General features: G+C 48.1%; 1 protein-coding gene across 1 annotated transcript in view; it reads left to right on the top strand.

Annotated features, from left to right (window-relative positions):
• LOC138581135 (fer-1-like protein 4) overlaps window positions 1-24476 on the top strand; it is a 1598034-nt gene that overhangs the window by 901206 nt on the left and 672352 nt on the right. The window contains exons 27-28 of the mRNA XM_069652231.1: window positions 3881-3994; window positions 14667-14828. Coding sequence (XP_069508332.1) covers window positions 3881-3994; window positions 14667-14828 — 276 coding nt within the window. The remainder of the gene's footprint in view (window positions 1-3880; window positions 3995-14666; window positions 14829-24476) is intronic.

Below are 24476 nucleotides of genomic sequence, written 5' to 3'. Positions count from 1 at the left end.
TTGGCATGGCGCGCGCGCGCGTGCTTGGTGCAGTTAGCGTTGGCGTTCACTACGGTGTCGCTAATGGCTTCGTACTTTGCGGTGACGGGTCATAGTCGCACCGAGCGCTATTCGATGGCGGTATTGCATTTCCGCCATCGTTTTTCGATTTCCGCCAGGGTCGTAATGAGGGCCAATGTGTTTAGCTACTTCTCTCACCCTTACAAAGATGGGGCGATTCAGCACATTATACAAAGGCACAAACAGACAGTTACACACAGATTAAGTTTATGATTTGAATGTAGATTAATTAAAAAGAGATATTAAGGAATTCAGGAGCACATCATAGGCCAGCTATGGATACCAGCATGATTTTGAGAAGAGCGGGTGAGGTGTGCAGGTTAAAGCCACTGGACTTTCTTCTTTCTTATTATTTAATTGAGTTTTTCCAGTGGCAGCACATGGATTGTATGTCAATCTCATTTGTGTCATTTGCTGATAATATAATGTGAAAATGACCCAGAAAATATTAATGTGTTCTTCTGCATCGTACAGCATAGAAAAGACTACACTGCATTTTTCACCATATCCCTTAAGCAGTTGGCAGTTTATGAAAAGGAAAGGAGAGCACCTGTTTTACAATATTATGGTTTGAGATTGTATGTAATACACAAACCCAATGCATCCATATAGCTGCAAATGACAGTCAGGAATTATTTGCAAGGATAAGGGGTGCAGAGGGACATGGCGATGTGTGGATGTTTTGAAGAGTAGATGAAGGCCTCTTGAGTATGTGTGAGGTTTGTGTGAACTATGTAAAAATCTACTGAGGGTTGAGATAGGATTGTTGGAGACTGGGGGAACGTTAATTAGGGATGCTGTAAGCCTGTTGGTGATGTCTAAGGAACTGCTGGACCATTGCAGTCTGTTTCAGGACAATATGGGAGTCTTTTCAAGTCTGTGTGAGAGTTTGTTGGGGTATGTGAATGTTTGTTGGGGTCTTCGCAAGCATTGGTTTGTGCTTGTTCGATATGGGTAAAAGTTTCCTCAGAGCAATATGAGGGTAGGTTAGGGTTTGTGTGTGGATTTGAGAACACGTACTTTCGCTGTGGTATGTGTGATGATTAATGGGATCACATCACTTCGCCCTAGGGGGGAGCCCTTCCCTGTGAGGATAGGGAGGTGAAGCTGCTACCCAATAGTCCCCATAGGGGTCGTGGAAAGCAGGACCTCACAGGGAGAGAGTCTCCTCATGGAGTTAAGGGCTCCCATTCCATGAAGGAACTCCCTGACCCCTTTTCCCTTGTGACCATGTCCTTGCCAGGCACTCCTGAAAGTACTCATGGCTGTTATGGTACGACATCTTCTGTCTTTGATCTACAAAGCAATATGACCCAGACCAAGAAGAACCAAAGAGATCTGCAGAGTAATAACAGACAGTTACGATATAGTACTGAGAGGAGTTGGCCCCAAGGAGGCATAAATATCACCTCAACAGCAAATCATCATACTGAGAAGAGTTTACCCCACAGAGGCATAACAAATATCTCAACCATTGAACACAGTACTGAGAAGAGTGGGGCCTCAAGGAAGCCTAAAGATCACTTCAACAACTACAAAGAAGGACTGGAACTCTAGGCTGTGGAGGATCCAGCTCCAGGAATGAAAGAGTGAGAAAGGACTAGGAAGCAAAGAGAGCAGCCGCCATGAAGCCAGTCCAGCTAGTGAAGTTCAAACTTGGGAACACAAAGCTTCAAAGAAGCGGTTGCCCAGTGACAGGGATGCAGTGGAATGATCAGCAAAGAACAGCGTCTTTGCTCCTCGGGAGGAGGACTGTGTGGTCCTACAACTGCACCGGAACCATGTAGTCTAAGTCTCTGTGAAGCCGTAAGGATGAAGTGGGGAGTGGAGTGAAGAAACCAGGAGACATGAAAGCTATTCGAGTCTGCCCAGCTCCCCAGGAAGAAACAGCGATGCAGTCCCGACAAACTCCAGGTAACTGGAACAGCAGGAGATCCGGTAGGGGTTTGGGTCAAATCCAGAGCTCAGAGAAGCTCAGGAGTAATCTCCCTCATCACAGTGGTGATAACCAGAGAGCTAAGAGCCAAAAGAATCTCAGGAGTAATCACCCTCATCACAGTAGTGATAAACAACAAACTAAAAGCCAAGAGAACCTCCGGAGTAATCTCCCTCATCATAGTAGTGATATTCTAGGATTCGAGAATCAGAAGTGCATCAGGGGGAGTCTCCCCTGTCATAGTGAAAATCCAACTAGGATTAAAGAGGAGAAATTAGACAACATGAGCTGTCTAGAGGTAATCTTCAGAACATTGTAAAACTGGAAAGAAGTTCTGGAACTGTAAAGCAAGTTTTCAGAAACCCTTGGGAAGAAGCAAAGAGACTTTTGAGGACTATTGCTAAAGAATATCCCAAGACAGCCCACAAACCTGTGAAAGGTGAGTCAGGAGAAGGGAGTCATTCTCCTGACCATGCTTTCTTTGTTGAATCAGAAACTAAATGAAAGGTTTGCTGGAAAAGAGATAAAATAATGGTTCATTAGGAGAAGGGAGCCATTCTCCTGGTATTATTCTTCACTTGTGTGCTGAATCTTTCTTCTAGATTGGTGGTAGGGTAAGGGTAGGTTTTGGACAGAGGATGGACACTTTCTATTTGAATAAACATCCTGACGATGAGCTCCTAAGTTGTTATTGGTTTAAGTAGGGATAGCCCTTCAGAGACAGGGAGAGGTAGGTTATAATCTTGTAATCTTAATAATGCTTTGTTTAAACATGCCGCCCCTTTGTCCGACTCCTCCCTCTACCTCACCAGATATGGTCTGTTAAGAGATAAGTGAGAGTCTTATCAGGTGCTATCTGAATGCCACCTGCTAGCTATGTAATGGTCCTATATGGTCAATATGTGGGTGTCTTGGAGTGCCATGTCTCGTGTCTTGTGGGCTTTGCATTATTGTTGTTGTTAGCGTTATTTTGACAACTAAGTCATAAAAGCAATACATAAATATGAAACAGAAATGCAACAACATCATAATCACTTGGCTCATCAATAACTTACAATCAGAAGACAAATTCACCATTTTGCCAGCAAAAAACAGATAAAAACAAGTTCATCATTTTACCGGAAATGGCGGCTTAAAATTCCTCTTCCCTAGGGCAATATACTACTGCCTTAGCTTATTTCATAAATATTTTTTCCTGCCCAACTCAAATGACTAGTAGCAGCCAGGACAGCCTGTACATCTGCAGTATCCAGGCACCATGTCATGGTTTCGTCTAATGTCCTGCAGGCGCGACTTAAGAACAAAGGCTTCAGAAAGCGCTTCCTCAAGGGTTTAGTGATCCGACAGAGTAATAGGTAATGATGGACAATCTCCTATGCCTTATTCCAAAGAATGCATAATGCCGAAACTGCATTATTCCATCTGTGCTGAAATGCGGCTATTGGCAAGATTCCAATCCGGAACTTTAGGAATAGAGCCCTTTCCCACCTAGGGTAAACATAATCCAGGTACTCTTTACAACCTACCCATTTCTTAATAGCAAGATATCGGGAGAGCTGCTCTGAGGCCCTGTATTTTACCAAGGTATGCTGCTCAGCCTTTGCCCCTGCTGCACTCTTAATCGCTTCCTTTGATCCTTGGAAACAGATGTAATCACTGAGGGGTTTGGCCAATACTCCCCCAAGCCCAGCAAACCCAAATCACTTACACATTATTGTCTTTGCATTATGTGGCAGTCTGTTTGGGCCATGTGAGTGTGTCTTTGGTGCAATGTTTTGTGGCTTAGCTGTTACTTGTCATCTCACAGGAACTGTGTGCTTATCCCTTAAAAGTATGTGCACTTGTTTAAATGTTGTATTGATTTGTCTTGTCTGTTCCCTTTAGCCTGCTGTTCCCGATGATGTTGTACCCAAGGAGCCAGATGTTTTAGAGCAAACGCCTGATCGCTACATTATTCCAGAAGGAATTCGTCCAGTGCTGAAGGATTTCAGAATCGAGGTACGTTGGGTATCAAAAAGGTATAAAAAAAACAGCCCTTATTTATCTTATGCAACCCCATTATTTGGCATTTGTGGTTGGGGGTCTGGGGTTCAGGACTCTAATCTATGTAGAGTACACGACTACTGTGGTGTTTTCAAGTTCCAATATTAGCATTGTGGCTCCAGCAATGGGCAGCGAAGGATCTCTAATGCAAAGATGGTAGGTTCCCTACTTGGCTTTAATTTAGGCAAGATGGCCTTAAAATTTAACGGTAAATGCATTCGTAATGAGTTGAGGTGGCCTAGTTTTTGGCAATGAGAAACATTGGGAAAGAGGGGAGCACTATGGAGGTACACTGGCCCGAGCACTTTGCTGAGTGGCATCACTCACTGAGGAATGAAAAGCCCCAGCCTTCGTGCAAGCTATAGTCAAGTTGTGGTGAGCCCTAGTACTTGTGAAGTAGCTGTAATTAGTCAATAGAGGGCTTCAGTGGGAAGAGTGACTGCCCTACCACCACTTGTAATCCTGTAGTGAATTCGCAGGACCAAGTAGCGGTAACAGTAATCGAGTTCGGCAGTAATTCGACAGATCTGCCACTGAATTACCACCAAACTCGTAAGGAGGACCAATGTGGCAATTAAAACACAGAAAAAGAGAAATTGTGTTTATATTTGCATAAGTGCACATTCTGAATTAGAGTTATGTGACCATGACACAGAGTAATGGCTACAATGATGATCTCAGACCCCAAGCTTCATTCCTGATGCTGGAGGGCACCGTTCCCCATACAGACTCAGTGGGAGTGAGGGTGATAACAGCCTTTCATGATTTAAAATGTCATTGTGAGTAGTCAAGGATGTTGTATTGTCAAGCAAGCTTCTAGCATGGATATTAGTATTAAGACATGTTACTATCATAATAGTTCAATATTAAGAGTATAACTAGCCTATGTGGACAATATAGGATTAAACAATAAACCAAATCTTGGCTGTGACTATACCAGTCTGCTAAGGGAACGGGATAAATGTGATGCTGGAAATGCATCGGAGGGACAGGGCCTCCGTATCCTTGTCCTTTACTGCTTTTTATTGTGTGTTCTGTCATGTTTTCCGCGCAGGAGTTCATGTGGGACTCCTGGCGGTGCAGCTCTCTTTCTTTTGGTTTGGTGAACGGACCCGTGGGATACCCTTATGGCACCATGAGTGGGGGTACAACCCTGTGCCCCTAGTGTATGTTTTTGGGCACCTGTGGGTGGCCCGCAGAGCAGGTTATGGGCTTTTGGCAGCTCCATGCTGAATTGGACAGGTGTGCGGAGTATCCTCCATTTTGGGATATCCCTGCCCTGCCATTGGGATCAGTTGATTCCTGATGGAAAACAAGATGGCCCCGGCGGCCTCTTACTTTCTATTACCCATTACCTTGTTTTCCCAAAGTCCTTGGAAGCCCTGACTCTGTCCCTTCCCCCTGACTGGCTGTTGGGTGGAAATGCCATGTATGGTGTTGTTGTGAAGGCCCGGCCAGACTAGCTGGAGCCTTCCCGGTGATGTATGTTGTGGGTACCTCCTGTGGGTGGGACCTGGGTGAATAGAGTGTGTGACAAATATGCATTCTGTGTTGTGGGTGTCTAGTATCTGGTGGTTGCCACAATGACTGAGACAACCCTGCCCGAAACCGGTATGAATACAGCTTGGAGTGTTGAATGGCTCGGTACTTGTCCCAATACACATAACTTGTTGTGAGTGTCTGGAGAGAAGTGAATGGCCTGAATACCTTGTGTGCCTGATTGGCTGCCTGCCTGCATGAATGCCCGTAGTCGTGATTGGATGCTTGAGTGTGACCCAGCCGAATGAATGGGAGATCAACAGTATATCTGGGGACCTCTCACTGCTAGGAATCGTGTTCAGAAGCTGAAGTCCACTACGACGAGTAACTGGATTAACTGACGCTTGACCTTGAAGCCCTGCTGGACGAGAAGAATTGCTGTTGCTCTCCTTCACAATCTGAAAGCTGCTGTGCCTCCAAAGACTGACCCAGAGAGGACCTGGTAAGGCGACCTCTTCCCGAGCTACGAGGGACCATCGTGCACAGCTGATCTTTGCCAACGCTCCCTGTGAGACAGACCCTCGACAGGCTGCCGACCCGATACGGGGACTGCTGTGGAACTCCAAGGAGAAGCACTCAGACTGTTGTCCGCCATTGTCGACGACCTCCGTCGCCGTGCTCCCGTTTGCCTAAGAACTTCCATTGATCATCGGACACTCTCGGCTGCATCGTCACCCGCTTGTCTCCAGCTGGAGAAGGCCCGACCATCGATGCGCCAAGGAGCATCCACCGGTGGGTTTCCCGCCACCTAAGGACCACAGAGATGCTGACGACTCAACGCCCTTGCTGGGCCACAGTTCTTCATCATCTCTTTGCGGTCCAGAACTATCATCACCGAGGTGCCCTGCACGCCTCTTCCTTGCAGGACGCCAACGCTCTGTCGTCGACGAGCACCTCTAGGAACGAAGCTGCCACTTCACTGCCGTAGTTCCACCCGTTCACCGTCGGACGTTCGACGACCCGTGACTCCCGCCTTAAGGGGAGGGCACTCAAGAAGGGCCGTCGATTCCCCAACACCGAACGCCAAGCTCCCCGACACCTTTCGACGATCCGTGGCTCCCGCCTGAAAGGGAGGCACTCAAGAAGGATCGGTCGACGCATCGTCGGAGAACTCTACTCCACCAGGTACATTGGGGGGTAAAAACCTTAATAGGAAGAAGTGAGACTATTGAACATATGGACTGGGCTTGTGCGATATATCTTATTTTACAGGTTGCCCAGGTGGGGGGATCTCCACACAGAACTGTGTCTAGGGTACGGGCCAGTATTCTGCCTACTGTTTCAACCATCTTGCGTTCCTTCCTATCTCTATTGCTGGTTTCCTCGTTATTAATCTGTGTGACATTTTAACCGTACAGTTGATGCACTTTAATGAGATTTGATAACATTGGTGGTACCACTTTAGAATTGTATATATTTATCATTATTGACTTCCAAGTACAAAGTGCGTTATTGTGATTGTGTACATACCCTTGAATATTAATTATATAAAGACTGTGTTTTCAGTAATACAGTGTGTGGACATTCCTTTGTGGGGGTTCGGGGACTACACTGTACTTAAGAATCAGCCTGCATCACCTCCTGAGAAGCTAGGCCTTGATTGCTTGTCCATTGTTACCATATAGAGAATCTTGGCTGGGGTCCGCTGTGCCTCTCCTTTACCATATAGAGAGCGGAAGTACAGACACCCCCCACCAGTCTTTACACTGGTGGCAGCGGTGGGATGCTTATGGTTTTAAGAATCAGTGTATAACCGTGCCACTTACAAAATATCTGCATTTTATTCGATTAAGGTTTGGGTGTGTACAAAATAACTGCATTACAAGCCGTGGAGTCTATTGTGAATGGTAAATTGACTCGGATGAGCTTAGAGGCTCTCCATAGTGCTTGTGAAGCCAGGGAGTTAGACTTTGTGGATAAGTCTAGGGCTGAGCTGATAGCTGCCCTGGTGGACTACCAGACCGATGGTGAAACTCTTGATGAGGGGGGAATGCAACCAATGAGGACTCTGCCCCTGGGGTTTCTACTGAATCTGTTTCTGGGAATGCCGCCATTCCTGCTGCCTCTGTTCCGAACCCCAGCAATACCTTGGAACTTGAGTTATTAAGGATGAAATTGGCCTTTGAATATCGCAAGTTGGAAACAGATGCTGAGCTTAAGAAAGAGGAGCTGGCGCAACAAGTGGAGCTCAAGAATAGGGATCTTGAACTCAAGAATAGGGATCTTGAACTCAAAGACAAGGACACTGAATGTCAGACAATAAAGCTAGAGAAAGCTCGAGTGGAGACTTCAGCGAAACCCAGTGAGAGTGTCGGGTCCCCAGCAACTAAATTTATGAAGGATTTGGTTGGTGTGTTTTCGGAGGGTTCTGATATCCTCCAATGGATTGAAGCGTTTGAAATGGCTTGTGCAATTCATGATGTTGACAAAAGAGATTGGGCTAAGTGTTTGCTAAGCAGAGTGCCTCAAACTGGATATGACTGTATTCTGAAGCTAAGTGTGGAAGAAAGGGGTCAGTATTAGTGTGTGAAATCTGCTTTGATTGCCAAGTTTGGCAAGACGCCTACCCAATACCTTAAAAGGTTCAGGGATTTTAAGAAAAGAGAGAATGTGTCTTGGGTTGACTGGGTGAGTGCTGCACACATGAATATGATGGGGTGGATTGATGGTTACAAGGTGAAAACCTTTGTTGAATTGTCCCACCTGTTGTTTTTTGAGCATTTTTCTGAAGCCTATTCACCGGACCTGCGTCAGTATGTTGCTGACCAGAACATTTTGGACCTCTTTAAGCTGGCTAGGTTGGCTGACAAGTGGGTCTCCCACCGGATGTCCCCTAAGGACTCCAGTGGGAAGGACAAGGACAAAGAAAAAGGGGCCTCTCAGAAAGCTGAGGAGTCCCAAAAGCAGTCACAGTCGTATAAACCTAAACCCTCCTCTGCTAAGACCCAAAAATCTAGTGGGGATAAGTCATCTGTGGGTGGGAATAAGAGTAGTGGTCCACCTGCTGCAAAGCAGGCTCCCGGTGGTTCCAGTACCGTACCCCGCACTCCCAGCACTTGTTGGGACTGTGGGGCTCTGGATCACAAAAGGGGTGACTCCAAGTGTAAAGGTACGGCACTCGGAGTACAGGCTGTCAGCCTGACCTACCCTTACCCCATGTCTGAGGTGGAGGCCACTGTCCTCCCCTCCTCTACAGGGATCACTTTTGGTGCTCCCATAGAGATTTCCTTAGTGTCCCTTGGGGCCTGGGACCAGTACGCGGAAGTACTGGCGACTATCCCACAGAGCACCTGTAGATTTTTGAGAAGTGTCCTCCTGAATGGCCAGCCTTCTACTGGTTTGAGAGACACTGGGGCAAGCATGACAGTGGTGGACAGGACACTGCTCAAGCCAGAGGACTATGCAGATGCTCCTCTGAGAACCACCAGGTTAGCTTGTGGGCCTCCCAAATTATCGCCTGTAGCCCGAGTCACACTCGTAATTGGAGACAAGACAGCAAAGCTTCCTGTCCTGGTTCAGGACAATGTCCCTGCTAACATTCTGTTAGGTAACGATCTAGTCGAGTTGGGATTGATCGCGGATGGTCTTCCCATGACTGCTGCTGCGGTCACTAGGTCCCAGGTGACACCGGGTCTGGCTGTGAGTCAGGTACCCGAGCCGAAGGCGCGGCCTAAGGCAAGACGAAGGAAGAGCAAGAAGGCCACCTCTGTGGAGGGAGCTCCTTCTCTTCCTGCTGTTCCTACAGCACCCATTGGGATCCATGCTCCGGACGGGCTGGGTCCAGTGGTAAACCCTGTCTCAACTCCTGTGGGAGAAGAGCCAGAAGACTCTCCTGTGGGAGAGGTTCTCAACCCGAAGGATCATCCCGATCTTCAATGCTTGTTAGCTGAAGGGGGACCCTCCCGGGCAGACTTCTGTAAAGGACAGAGAGAGTGTCCCTCTCTCGAGGGTCTGAGGAAACAGGCCCTGTCCCAGGCACAAGGAGAAGTGCCTAGGACTTATCGGATTTATTGGGAGGGTGAGCTCCTTGTTAGTGAGCCCACTAAGCCTGAACCTGGTGCCCTCAAGAGGTTGGTGGTACCCCAGGTTTACAGGCCCTTCCTACTGCAGTTGGCGCATGAGGTGCCCTTGGCTGGTCATCTTGGTACCAAGAAGACTAAGCAGAGGCTCTCTGCCCATTTCTACTGGCCTCGGATGGGAGTAGAAGTGGAGTCCCACTGCAGGACCTGCCCAACTTGTCAGTTGTCTGGCAAAACTGGAGGCAGTGTCATCGCCCCACTGCAGCCATTGCCAGTGGTTGGTACACCGTTTGAGAGGGTGGGCATCGACAGCGTTGGACCCCTTGACCCTCCCACGGCAGGTGGATATCGGTTCATGCTGGTTTTGGTAGATCATGCCACCAGGTACCCTGAGGCTATACCCCTTCGGACTGTTACTGCCAAGGTGGTTGCCCGGGCCCTCCTGGGCATTTTCACCCATGTTGGATTCCCCAAGGAGGTTGTCTCTGACCGAGGATCCAACTTCATGTCTAGTTACATGAAAACCATGTGGAAAGAGTGCGGGGTAACCTACAAGTTCTCCACTTCTTACCACCCCCAGACCACTGGTCTGGTTGAGAGATTTAATAAAACTCTCAGGGCATGCTAGGTGCTTTGGAAGAGCCCCTAAGGAGGAAATGGGATCTCCTCCTGCCATGCCTGCTGTTTGCTTACAGAGAAGTACCTCAAGAGGGTGTAGGTTTCAGCCCCTTTGAGTTGTTCTTTGGACACCCCGTGAGGGGGCCCCTCGCCTTGATCAGAGAAGGCTGGGAAGCCACTCCTCCCGGTCCCGCCAAGCAAGTGGGGAACTATGTGTTAGGCCTCAGACGGAGGATGACACAGATGATGGGTCAAGCAACGGCGAATCTCAAGGCCAGCCAGGAATTGAACAAATACTGGCATGACCTTAAAGCATCGCAAGTGGATTGGACTCCGGGACTGGAGGTCCTCGTGATGGAGCCTATCAAGCCTCGGGCATTGGCAGATAAATGGACTGGACCCTTCCGGATAATCTCCAAGATGGGCGAGGTCAATTATCTGGTTGACCTGGAAATCCCAGGGGTAGCCCCTCAGGTATTCCATGTTAATAGGCTCAAGCCTTTCCACAGGCGAGAAGAAGTCTCATGTCTCTTGCTAGCTTCAGAGCAAGAAGAGGATGAGAGTGAGCCCCTTCCTGATTTGCTGCATAGCAACCCTCAGGATGGCTCAGTGGAGGGAGTGCAGCTCTCTCCCAATTTGACAACCGAGGAGCGGAGGGCCTGCCGGACTTTGCTCCAGCAGTATGCCTCTCTGTTTTCGCTGACGCCAGGCCTTACACCGTGGTGTAAGCACGAGATTGACACTGGTGACAGCGTGCCTGTCAAGAGCAGGAGCTACCGAATGTCAGATACGGTTAAGAACCACATCCAGGCTGAGGTCGCCAAGATGTTGGATCTAGGTGTTATTGAACCCTCAACCAGTCCCTGGTCCAGTCCAGTGGTCCTTGTCCCCAAGGCAAGTTCCCAGGCCTGTACCAAGGATTGGAGGTTCTGTGTGGACTACCAAGGAGTCAATGCCGTCACCAAAACTGACGCGCACCCCTTGCCCAGGGCTGATGAGCTCGTGGACACCATAGGTGCTGCCAAATTTGTGAGCACCTTTGACCTCACCTCAGGCTATTGGCAAATAGCTCTGATGGACCATGCCAAGGAAAAGAAGGCATTCTCCACACCAGAGGGACTCTACCAGTTTAGGGTCATGCCTTTTGGGTTAAAGAATGCCCCTGCCACCTTCCAGAGATTGGTTAATCATGCTCTCAGTGGGCTGGAAGCCTTTTGTGTGGCTTATTTAGACGACATTGCCGTCTACAGTGCCACTTGGGAAGAGCACTTGACACATCTGGGTAGAGTGTTGCAGGCCTTAAAAAGGGCTAACCACACTATCAAGGCCAACAAGTGCCAGATAGCTCAGGGGAAAGTCACGTATCTTGGTCATGAGGTAGGAGGGCGTCAAATCCAACCTCTCCCCAGTAAGGTACAGGATGTACAGGACTGGGAGACTCCCACTACTCAAACCCAGGTGAGAGCCTTTTTGGGTCGCACTGGGTACTATCGCAATTTCATGGCAGACTATGGAACCATAGCTGCACCACTGACAGCTCTGACTTCACCCAAGCAGCCTAGGAAGGTCAATTGGATGGAAGACTGTCAGAGGGCCTTTAATGACTTGAAAGAAAGTCTGTGTCGCGCACCCGTGTTGTGTGCGCCTGACTACAGCCGACCCTTTACGTCCAGATGGATGCCTGAGACACCGGAATTGGAGCTGTTTTGTCCCAGTTAGATGACAAAGGGAGAGAACATCCTATCATATTCATCAGTAGACAACTCAAGGGTAGAGAACTTAGGTGGGCTACTGTTGAAAAGGAATGTTTTAGTATAGTTTGGAGCCTTAGGCGTTTTAGGCCCTACCTTACGGGGTCTACCTTCAAGGTCCAAACAGATCATAAGCCCCTGAAGTGGCTTATGCAGATGAAGGATGAGAACCCAAAACTGCTCAGGTGGTCCATTAGCCTGCAAGGGCTAGACTTCACCATAGAGCACAGACCAGGGAAGAGTCACGATAATGCAGATGGCCTTTCCAGAAGGTATGTTGACCGTCTGGATGAGGGTGTCTATCCCGTGGGAGATTAGGCACCCTCCACCTCAGTCTGGGGGGGGCGACTGTGATGCTGGAAATGCATCGGAGGGACAGGGCCTCCGTATCCTTGTCCTTTACTGCTTTTTATCATGTGTTCTGTCGTGTTTTCCGCACAGGAGTTCATGTGGGACTCCTGGCGGTGCAGCTCTCTTTCTTTTGGTTTGGTGAACAGACCCGTGGGATACCCTTATGGCACCCATGGGTGGGGGTACAACCCTGTGCCCCTAGTGTATGTTTTTGGGCACCTGTGGGTGGCCCGCAGAGCAGGGTATGGGCTGGTGGCAGCTCCATGCTGAATTGGACATGTGTGCGGAGTATCCTCCATTTTGGGATACCTCGGCCCTGCCATTGGGATCAGTTGATTCCTGATGGAAAACAAGATGGCCCCGGTGGCCTCTTGCTTTCTATTACCCATTACCTTGTTTTCCCAAAGTCCTGGGAAGCCCTGACTCTGTCCCTTCCCCCTGACTGGCTGTTGGGTGGAAATGCCATATATGGTGTTGTTGTGAAGGCCCGGCCAGACTAGCTGGAGCCTTCCCAGTGATGTATGTTGTGGGTACCTCCTGTGGGTGGGACCTGGGTGAATAGAGTGTGTGACGAATATGTCTTCTGTGTTGTGGGTGTCTAGTATCTGGTGGTTGACACAATGACTGAGACAACCCTGCCTGAAACCGGTATGAATGCAGCTTGGAGTGTTGAATGGCTCGGTACTTGTCCCAATACACATAACTTGTTGTGAGTGTCTGAAGAGAAGTGAAAGACCTGAATACCTCGTGTGCCTGATTGGCTGCCTGCCTGCATGAATGCCTGTAGTCGTGATTGGATGCTTGAGTGTGTCCCAGCGGAATGAATGGGATATCAACAGTATATCTGGGGACCTCTCACTGCTAGGAATCGTGTTCAGAAGCTGAAGTCCACTACGACGAGTAACTGGATTAACTGACGCTTGACCTTGAAGCCCTGCTGGACGAGAAGAATTGCTGTTGCTCTCCTTCACAATCTGAAAGCTGCTGTGCCTCCAAGGACTGATCCAGAGAGGACCTGGTAAGGTGACCTCTTCCCGAGCTACGAGGGACCATCGTGCACAGCTGATCTTTGCCAACGCTCCCTGGTAGACAGACCTTCGACAGGCTGCCGACCCGATACGGGGACTGCTGCGGAACTCCAAGGAGAAGCACTCGGACTGTTGTCCGCCACTGTCGCCGACCGCCGTCGCCGACCGGAGCCGCCGTGCTCCCGTTTGCCTAAGAACTTCCATTGATCATCGGACGCTCTTGTCTGCATCGTCACCCGCTTGTTTCCCGCTGGACAAGGCCCGACCGTCAACGCGCCGAGGAGCACAGAGACGCCGACGACTCGACGCCCTTGCTGGGCCACAGTTCTTCATCATCTCTTTGCGGTCCAAAACTATCGTCACCGAGGTGCCCCGCACGCCTCTTCCTTGCAGGACGCCAACGCTCTGTCGTCGACAAGCACCGCTAGGAACGAAGCTGCCACTTCACTGCCGTAGTTCCACCTGTTCACCGTCGGACGTTCGACGACCCGTGACTCCCGCCTTAAAGGGAGGGCACTCAAGAAGGGCCGTCGATTCCATGACACCGAACGCCAAGTTCCACGACACCTTTCGACGATCCGTGGCTCCCGCCTGAAAGGGAGGCACTCAAGAAGCATAGGTCGACGCATCGTCGGAGAACTCTACTCCACCAGGTACATTGGGGGGGTAAAAACCTTAATAGGAAGAAGTGAGACTATTGAACATATGGACTGGACTTGTGCGATATATCTTATTTTACAGGTTGCCCAGGTGGGGGGATCTCCACACAGAACTGTGTCTAGGGTACGGGGCCAGTATTCTGCCTACTGTTTCAACCATCTTGCGTTCCTTTCTATCTCTATTGCTGGTTTCCTCGTTATTAATCTGTGTGACATTTTAAACGTACAGTTGATGCACTTTAATGAGATTTGATAACATTGGTGGTACCACTTTAGAATTGTATATATTTATCATTATTGACTTCCAAGTACAAAGTGCGTTATTGTGATCGTGTACATACCCTTGAATATTAATTATATAAAGACTGTGTTTTCAGTAATACAGTGTGTGGACATTCCTTTGTGGGGGTTCGGGGACTACTCTGTACTTAAGAATCAGCCTGCATCACCTCCTGAGAAGCTAGGCCTTGATTGCTCGTCCATTGCTACCATATAGAGAATCTTGGCTGGGGTCCGCTGTGCCTCTCCTCTACCATATAGAGAGCAGAAGTATAGACACCCCCCACCAGTCTTTACAATAAAGCCCACCAAAAAGTCAATTATTAACACTCAAACTATTCTAGGCTTCAATGTATAACTTCAATTTGTTCTTCTGTGTTTAGGTTTTGTTCTGGGGACTCAGAGACTTGCAGCGAATAAATCTCTTTGAGGTGGATCAGCCCCAAGTGATAATTGAATGTGCTGGGCAAAAAGTTGAATCGGAAGTCATCCCAAACTACAAGGAAAATCCTAACTTTATTGAGCTGGTGAAATATGTCAGTGTGGTAAGTAGAAGATATGATTGGCAGATGCTCAGATTTGCTGTTATGAAAATTGTTCTTTTGATGTTATTGTGCAAGGGTATTTCAGGTTAAACTCGTATCTACTTATATGCCTGATTGAGACTGAATGGTCTATGGCTCAATTGGGAGATTGTATGACATGCAGCCAGCTAGGCAGTTTTAAGCTTTCACTCCTATTAAGCTGATTGCATGTAATCTTACTCATTACTAGGGTTAGGGGGTTAGGGCTGAGTGGCTTATTTTTATTTATTTATTTATCTTATTGTTCATTTATAACACGCTAAATACCACAGAGTGATTTCTAAGTGCAGGATCAGGATTTGAACCTGTGTTTCGCCACGTTTTCTTGCTTCCAAGACAAGCACGTTGTCCCGGAGCTATCCTTAATACCAGTAACCCCTGGACATTACATGCAGCAGGCAATGCATACAGATGAATTACTCTCTGAGAAGATAGCACCTCCTAGCAAATCTTGTTGAATTAGGATAGGTGGTTTGCAAAGCACTCCCTATGGAAGGCTAGAAGGAAATGGCCAAGCACCAGGTGAGCAAATTACTGCATGTCACTGAAATATGTTCTTTACAAGGTAAGAATAATAGATTTCTACATGTCATTGGTGGCAGCTTGCTTAAGTCTTAGAATATCCTTTTATAAACCATTGTGATATGGTTATTTTGTTCAAGTATTTGGACAGAGGAGAACCAAGATTTGACCACCTTAAGGGAATTGGCATGGATTGAACTGGCAACTCTGACACTAACTGGCTAGTTTCCATTGATCCGTAACATAAATAAAATGTGTAAAAAGTCCTGTGTTAAACTTTTATGCATTTCATTTTTGTTACATATCTTTTTCAATCATTTGTATGGCGGAGAGGAGGTGTGGATCATAATTTACAATTCTGCCTCACCCTTCTTCTACGCCATGCAAATACTCCATCATTTGCACCAGCATCTTTTTTCATACTGGCACAAATGCTGTGGATTCCACTCGAATCTGCCTGCTTTTTAAACCAGCAAAAAGCATGTAAATTCCCTAGGAATCCATTGTAAGCGCTGCTTGCCATGGAGTGCGAAAGGGTGGCCTACAAGCGAGTATATGTGTAAGTAGAAAAGTAGAAGGATAGTTCAACAGTTCTTCGCTCTGACTAGTAATTCATTAAGAAAATATGTCAATGTATTCAAAACATCATGTTAAAACATAATTAAACTTGTCAAATTCATGTACATATTGTGTTGTAAACATTAAAAAAGCATAAAACAAAGATCTAGTGACAAAATGTTAAATGAAATACAGAATTTCCATAAATGAATCAGTATATCATCAACGCCCCAAGGTTTATAGGTGTTCTATCCAGCTATAGCACTCTATGATTGGTAATAATGGTAATCTAATGGAATACAGAATTTCCATAAATGAATCAGTATATCATCAACGCCCCAGGGTTTATAGGTGTTCTATCCAGCTATGGCAATCTATGATTGATAATAATGGTAATCTAATACAGAAATTCAAAAATATCTAGCTCAACATGTTTCTGTTCTCTGATTTATTGTAGAACATTCTTCATGAGAGATGGGTTGGGTCACTTTGACTTTGAGCGTGATTTTGAATTTATATTCCCTTCTTGGTCACTATTACTGCTCGATTTCGGGAGAACTGACAGTGCACATAGACAGGTATAAGCTATAAGTGCTAAATAACCTGTAAACAGTATTCTGCTATTAGACTGGGGTGGGGAAAGAAAATGACCTTGCCAAGTCAGTGGATGCAGTCTTCGAGTGAATTCCAAATGGATGGATGAACCATTCAGGGGATTAGTTAATGATCCAATTCAGATATATAATCTGTAAAGATACATATAAATTGTATTAGACTGCTTGTTTAGTAAAGAACTGATATTCCTTGCTGTCTCATTGGTGCTCATATGTATTCCTTCGTATCTGCTTACCTGTAAATTATAAGTGTGCTATGATCTTTGTAGCCCAACACTCGCGGAATGCTTAGGTATGTATTAATCTTCTACTTGCTGTTTCATCACTTGAAGTGTATACATAGTTCGGCTGATGACATCAGTATCTGACGGTTAAAAAATATGAATTGTCTATTTTAATCAGTGATAACCTATGGAATATTGCACAAGCCCTTCTTATAAAGGCTCATCAGTAAATATACGCACTTGTAGTTTTGCGGTTCAATTAGGCACCTGAATAGAGTTGCCACCTCTAAAACATGGTAAATAAATATTGCTTACCTGATTCTTATCAGGTCGTCAACACGTTGAGGTTGTAAACATTGAAATTTCCTAAATTTTCATGTAGACGGTAGAATCAAATCTTCTTATTTTCACGCCGTCCTAGCTAGAAGTAAACTAGCATTCTGCAAAAATCAATTGGAATGTTGAATTGGGTCAGTATTATTTGCAATCTACTGATTATTGTATTCATTAGAGTCTACTCTGCGTTTATCATTTCTAAGTGCGTAAAGTTGCATACGTCTGCATTGTTTTTTTTTAATAAAGTATTTTATTATTATTATTGTATTACAACAATCACAAGAACAAAAACAAATCAACATAAGGACTATCATGGTCAGTCTCAATCAACAAAGGCAGTACACATATCAGCTGTGGTCAAGAGTCTTCCTTAGTACATATATTGGCATGTAGTACATAATACCCATTGCACGCTCCCCAGCATGCAGGAGGGAGTCTTAGATCGCTTCTTCTTCTCATCTATCCCAAATTTTCTAGGCTTTGTTGGGACAGCCCCTTGCAGAATAGATCCTATGCTCCATCATGGCGCACACGTCCATATCCAGTTTCCATTGATCCATTGTCTGGGGGTCAGGGGCTCCCCATTTCTGCGCTATATTACGCTTGATCAGCCCTGTTGCCGTGTGTAGGAGCAATCTCTCCCACTTGTTAGCCTCGATTTCATTAGGTACTCCCAGGAGTAGGGCCTTTGGGTCCAGTGGTATGGTCTGGGCCAGGACCCTGGAGAGCTCCCCACAGCATGCATTCCAAAAGGTTTGTATCCGGGGACATGCCCACAAGATGTGGAAGAAGGTTCCCTCCTCCTCCCCGCATCGGAGACAATTTGGGTTTGGGGCCCTTTTCCAGCCGTATAGTCGCGTCCTAGGGTAATATACCCGGTGCAGTATCTTCAACTGCACCAGTCGGAGCCTAGAGGAGATAGCAATTTCTCGAGGATGCATGAGGACTTGTATCCAGTCCTCCGGATCTATTTCCCCCACGTCCGCTTCCCATTTCGCCTTGAGCTCATTCAGTTCGGGGGTGGCAAAGGAGGATATGGCATTGTATAAGATGGAAGTGCATTTGGTGGGAATATACGCTGGTAGGATGTTGCGCTCTATGGGGGTGTAGTCCGGTAGCCTTGTGTCTGCTGTTAAGTGGGTTCTTAAAGCATGGGCTAGTTGTATGTAATGATACCGTTCCGTATTTGGGATCTGGAATTGTGACTGTAGATCTTCAAATGAGGTCAGTTTCCCATCTGTGAGCATATCCCCCACTCTCGTGACCCCTGCTTTCATCCAGTTGGGCCATGGCTCAAGTTCACGGGATGCAGCTAGATTATTATTTTGCCAGAGAGGTTATGCGATGGTGACTTTATTGTCCCACCCAACAAACCGGTGTGTTTGTTTCCAGACCATAGTGAGGTGTGTTGTAGTTGTGGGTGGGGGGGTTCTCGGGAGGGGTTGATAGAGAATGGTCAGCGGGTCTGCATTTTGTATAGTAGCTATCTCAGCGCGTATGTGAGGTAGGTCCCGATTCCCGTGAAGAAGATCATTAACCACAGCCAGTTGTGATGCCCAGTAGTAGGTTTGGAGACGGGGGACTCCCACTCCCCCCTCCCAGATCGATCTCTGGAGAGTGGTTAACGCTATTCGTGGTTGACCTCCCCCCCACATAAGGTCCCTAAGAAGTGTCTCTACTAGGTGAAACTCTGAATCTGGGATTCTGTGTGGGGCATTCTGAAGGACGTAAAGGTATCTGGGAAGGGTCATCATTTTAAAGAGTGCCGCTCTACCCATAAGGGTCATGGGGAGAAGTTTCCAGTGTTGGACATCGATAATGAACCGGTCTGTGTTCGGTCAGAGATTGTGTTCTACATAACTTGTCAAGTCCCCGGTTATCCAGATTCCCAGGTATCGAAAGCCTTGTCGTTCAACTCGGTACGGGCACTCCTGGGGGATGGCCTGCTCTCCGCCCTTTAACGGGAAGAAAACTGATTTATCCCAGTTGATTCTGAGACCGCAAAATTTACCAAAGCGGACGAGCAGTTGTGTTACGATGGGGCAGGATCGAGGTGGGTCTCCCAGGTATATAAGGAGATCGTCTGCGTAAAGAGATGTACAGTCATCATAGCCCTCTGGCCAACTAAACCCCGTCCAGGCAGTATTTTGGCGAAGCCAAAAAGCGAGTGGTTTGATTGCAAGGGCAAACAAAAGGGGAGAGAGCGGGCATCCTTGCCGCGTACCCCGGCCCAAGGGGAAGGATCGAGAGGACCATCCATTTACCCTTACCTCCGCCTGGATGTTAGTATAGAGTAATTGTACCCATCCTAAAAAGACTTCTCCGAATCCCATACGGCGCATGATCTCCCAAAGGCTGTCCCATCGAATTGAATCGAATGCTTTTTCAAAATCGATTGCCAGCAGGGCCAAAGGTCCGATTATAATCGGAGATCTCTCCATTGCCAGATGGAGACGGCGTAGATTCATCCGGGTCGATTTGTGGGGCATGAATCCACATTGGTCCGAGTGAATCAGGGTGGATGCAACCAGTTGTAACCGGTTCGCCAGGAGCTTTGCGAGGACCTTGGCCTCTCCATTAATCAATGATATAGGTCTGTAGGAAGCACATTTGTGTGGAGGTTTGTCAGGTTTGGGTATGACCACGATGGTCGCCTTACACAGGTCTGGTGGGAGAGTCCCTTGTTCCCGGGCGGCAAGAAACATTCTGTGCAGGGGGGCCGCCATTTTGTCTGCTCCTAGCTTTTGCCAAGTTTCAACGGGGAATCCGTTTGGGCCCGGTGTTTTCCCCGGCTGGAGCTGAGATATTGCCTCTGAAATCTCGGCCTCTGATAAGGCGGAGTCCAGATGTTCCCTCTGCTGCACGGAGAGCGTCGGCAACGATAGCTCGTCTAAGAGGGAGGGGTCTAGTGGAGAGGCTGGGGCTCGGTATAAGTCTGCGTAGAACATCGAGAAGGCCTCAGCAATCTCAGCGTCTGAGTGATAGCTGTCGCCCTGTGGTGTGACTATTTCCCGGACATGGCGTTGTCCTTCGTCTCTTTTCTGCAGCCAGGCGAGCATTTTGCCCGCTTTGTCCCCTAGTTCGTATACTCTCGCTTTAGCCTGCCAGTGGGCCTGCTTAGCGTCATCCATCGCTCTGTTCCGAAGGCGCTCTTGGGCGCGTTGGAGGGAACGATGGGTTTCAGGCGTGGAATCGGAAATATGTTTAGCCTCCCTGTCGCTCACTTCCTTCTCGGCCTCTAGTATCTTTTGGAGCCGGGTGTTCCTTTTATGTGTCGTCCAGGAGAGGATTTCACCCCTGAGCACTGTTTTGTATGCCTCCCATACTGTCACGGGGTTGTCCACCGATTCTTCATTAATTTCGAAGTATTCGGCGGACATTTCCTCTAGGCGATCTATCAGCTCTGGCAACCCCAGGTAGTAGCTATTAAGTCTCCACGTTCTGGGGGGGAGGGCGCCCTGCATACATATTTCCATCGAAAGCGGTGAATGGTCCGAGATGCCCCGAGGGAGCAGTTCTGCAGACATTGCCCTGTAAAGGTCGGTGTGTGATAGAAGAAAATAATCCAGTCTGGACATAGAACCGTGGGCACCAGAGTGGAACGAATATTCCCTAACATCGGGGTGTAGCTCCCTCCATACATCCCGGAACCCAAGAGCAGATGTAAAGTAGGCTAATTTGGTAGGGGTATCTGGGTTACGATTCCGGAGGTGGGAGCGGTCAGTGTTGTTGTTCATGCTGTCATTGAAATCCCCCCCTAGGATGTATATGTCAGGGTGATGTTTCCGTATAAGGGTGGTGAGGTCATCCAGTAATTCCTGTCCCAGACCCGGTGGAGAATAAATCGAGACAATTGCCACCTTTTGACCCCAGATCATTCCCAGGATGAACACGTATCGGCCCCTGGCATCTTGTTCTAAGGTATGTTGAATAAATGGTATACGTTTGTGTATCAGAATGAGGGTGCCCCTGGAGCCCATTGTGTACCCCGCATGAAAGGCAAGGCAATAGTTAGTTCTCTGGAAAAAAGCACAGTTTCCCCCAGCCAAGTGGGTTTCCGTCAGGAGGGCCACATCAGGGGAATGTCTATTTAGGAATTGCATGATAAGGCGCCGTTTGATTCCTGACCCCATCCCATTCACATTCCAAGTGAGGAGTTTCAAGGATTTAGTGTGCTGCATGAGGGATGTGTGAGTTTGTGTAGAGGATATTTACTACGTATGATGGGGATTTTCAGGGTATAGCGATCCATAAGAGATGGCGGTGTATTTCTCGCCTGTACTAAGGAAGCAGGGTTGCCTTGTGGAATAGTGCAAGACGTCCCTAACAAGGGACAGTGAGTAGTTCGGCCCATGAGCAAGTGGCAGTCCTGAAGTAACCAACAAAGTTTTGAACTTTCCCAACACACCCCCCACCCCATACTCCACCCCAACACGAAGTACCTGTCGCCCAAACATGCTGATCCTTCAACTTAAGGTGTCAGCTCAAAAACCAGACCCTTAGATAGGGTCGAAACCAGCAAGAAAAAGAGAGGGGGGGGGGAAGAGAGGTCTAACCAGGGGCGAGTTCAGACCTTTCCCCAGAGTTCCCACCTTGCGCCCATCGTCGACTTCTTCCATGATGGGTAGATTGCGCGTTGATATCGGAGGAGCGGGCAGTACACACTCGTGTGTCCCAGCAGTGTTCTAAGGTCCTAGTAGGGGACTATAGTTAGTTTATTCCTCTTCTTGTTGTGCCGCTGGCTCCAGGATCTCCTGCCCCCCCCCCCCGTTCTGGGTGTCTCCTCGGGGAGGCCCGCCTCGGTCCGGGTCGGGGTCGTCCTCTCGGTCTCCTTGGTCTTGCAGTCCAATCGCCTTCTATGTGAGCCTCTGCCCACTTCCAGGCCTCTTGTGGGTCGTTGAAGTGGACAGTAGTGCCTTTATGATAGATCTTAAGTTGGGCCGGGAAGAGCAAGCCGTATTTCACATTCATCTGAGCAAGTTGTTTCTTGAGTGGTTCAAAGGATTGCCGTGCCCTCTGCACTTCTCAGGTATAGTCCGGGAAGAAGGCGATTCGGGAGCCGTTATGGGTGATCGTCCCTTGCGAGCGTGACAGTTGCAGAAGGGCATCCCTGTCGCGTTAGTTAAGCAAGCAAGTTAAGTTTACCCGAGGGTATTCTATGAGCCCTCTCCACCGAAAAGAATTTTGAGAAGGATTGGGGCTCGAAGATGTCCACGAGCCACTGCTCCAGGAACAATTCCGTGAATTGTCCCTCTTCCCCCTCCGGCAGGCCCAGGATGCGAACGTTGTTGCGGCGGGACCTTCCCTCTCCATCATCCACTCTCGACTCCAAGGCTTTCAGGCGGTTTAAGGCTTGGGACAGCTGACGATTGATCCCGCCGATATTGTCCTTCGCTTCGGAGATGCGGTGTTCCACCTCTCCTGTTCTGGAAGTCAACTTCTGCAGATCGTGGCGTAGAAAGGAGACATCTGCCGCCATACTGTCTATTTTGGTCTCCATGGAGGAGCGGGAGTTGGCGATGGCCGCCATTACGTCCCGTAAGGAGAGGGATTCATCTCCCGTGGGGGAGTTTGGTCGTGTTGCTGGGTCCGCCGGGGCCGGGGTAGTAGCGACGGCAAACTGGTCCATGCTGCTCTGTGTAGATGGTTTCTTCTGCCTGTCCTTCCCCATATTTTCGGGAGTTGTGGGGTGTCTGCTGCGACGGGGCGGGAATTATTGTATGTACGCCGTTGGAGTGGTCGTACCCCCCAGGTGTGTAGGATGGTGGCCGTGCAGCGAGTCAAGTGGGGGGGTGTGAGTTCCAAAAGCCTCCTCCACCAGGGCCTGGGGTTTATATGACGAGAGTACTCTGAGGCCCAGCGCCCTTTAGTGGGCCTTCACAATACGCATGGACCTCCGGCGCTTCTAGCTGTTCACCCAAGCAGGTGGTGGTCCCCCCTCCGCTGGTACGGTACAGTCCTCAGCGGGCACCCTGTTGGCAAGGTTCGATCACTTACTTCTAACGCGGTTGTAGTCGCGGCGTGGTGTCCCAAAGTGGATATGATTCAGGAGGTAGGAGCCGCACACCATCGGGACCTCAGGAGGGCTGCCATTTCCCCCCCCCCCACTTCTCTCGTGGATCGGATCTGTCCGGGCGTCTTCCGGGTGTCAGCGGGGCTCAGCCGGTGAATAGTCTCAGATTCCGCGGTGGAGGAAGAGAGGATGGTCCCGGGCGTCCGCCTCACGTTCTGTCCCGTGCCCCGCCATGTCAGGTCGTCTCGGGCCTCTCAAACAGGCGGAGGAAGTCCGTCCTCAGACACCGGTGGCCATCTTGGTCGCGTAGCTCTGCTGCCGGGCCTCGGAAAAATGTGGATTTATCTCCGTCGTCTGGGCAGGTAGGTGCTTTATGGGCTCGGTCGCAGTGTTTATGCCGCACGAAATCCCCAGGAATCATGCTGAAAATGCAGGATTATTTTGGCGCTTGCGGGAGCTCACTCGGCTCACGTCCGCATCGTCCGCGCGCTGGCCACGCCCATACGTCTGCATTGTTAAAGGCTAGGAGTCAATCTGACTCAAGAAGTTTCAGTATGACTATGTTCAGCAGTTCATAGAGTTATTAACATAATGCTCTTAACATAAAATGCGTTCTTACCAGTCACCTCTGTATCGCGGTGAGAAAAAAGCTATTAAGCTCTGACCTCTGCATGTGAGAAGCCATGTTCTGCGATACTTCGAATCCGAATTAACTATCGAAGTGCGTCTTTAATTTTCTTACTATTCTAAGCCTGATAAAGCATGGAAAATACCAAAAATACCAGGTCGCCATCTTTGAGCGTAGACTGAGTATTATATAATAACCCTGGGATGGAATTCCAATTTCATAATCTGCTTCGATACAATTTAAGAGCTAATTTAGTGTAGAATGAAATGCTGAGGTTGGCTATTTTAAAACTGTTATGTTTAATGTAGCATTCTCCCTTTATGTAATCTCTAGTCATTGATCAGGGAGGATGTTTTTAATTTATCAAGCACGTAGTAAAGCTAAGAAATTGCAGTCGAGTTATCTATACTCTGCATTTACTAAAAACGATTCCAGATGTAGTCTGATTTGAAAACTAAAGTATTAGGAACCTTATTAGATATACGACCTATTGGTCCTTTACTCATTGGGGACCTCTCCCTATGTATGTCCTAAAGAATGATTATCTTTTTTGTTAGTGGGATGACATACACTAATTAACTTTTTTGCATTTCGGGAGGATAGCTTAGGGGCAACTTGCTCGCCTTGGAAGTAAGACAACACGGAGCAACACAGGTTCGATCCCCGGGTCCCCGCTTAGAAACCTCTGGGTATTAAGCGTGTTATAAATAACCT

The sequence above is a fragment of the Ambystoma mexicanum genome, chromosome 3p, assembly GCF_040938575.1.
Source record: "Ambystoma mexicanum isolate Mex_15411 chromosome 3p, UKY_AmexF1_1, whole genome shotgun sequence".
In the NCBI taxonomy this organism is placed as follows: domain Eukaryota; kingdom Metazoa; phylum Chordata; class Amphibia; order Caudata; family Ambystomatidae; genus Ambystoma; species Ambystoma mexicanum.
This window is presented reverse-complemented; position numbering and strand designations above follow the sequence as displayed.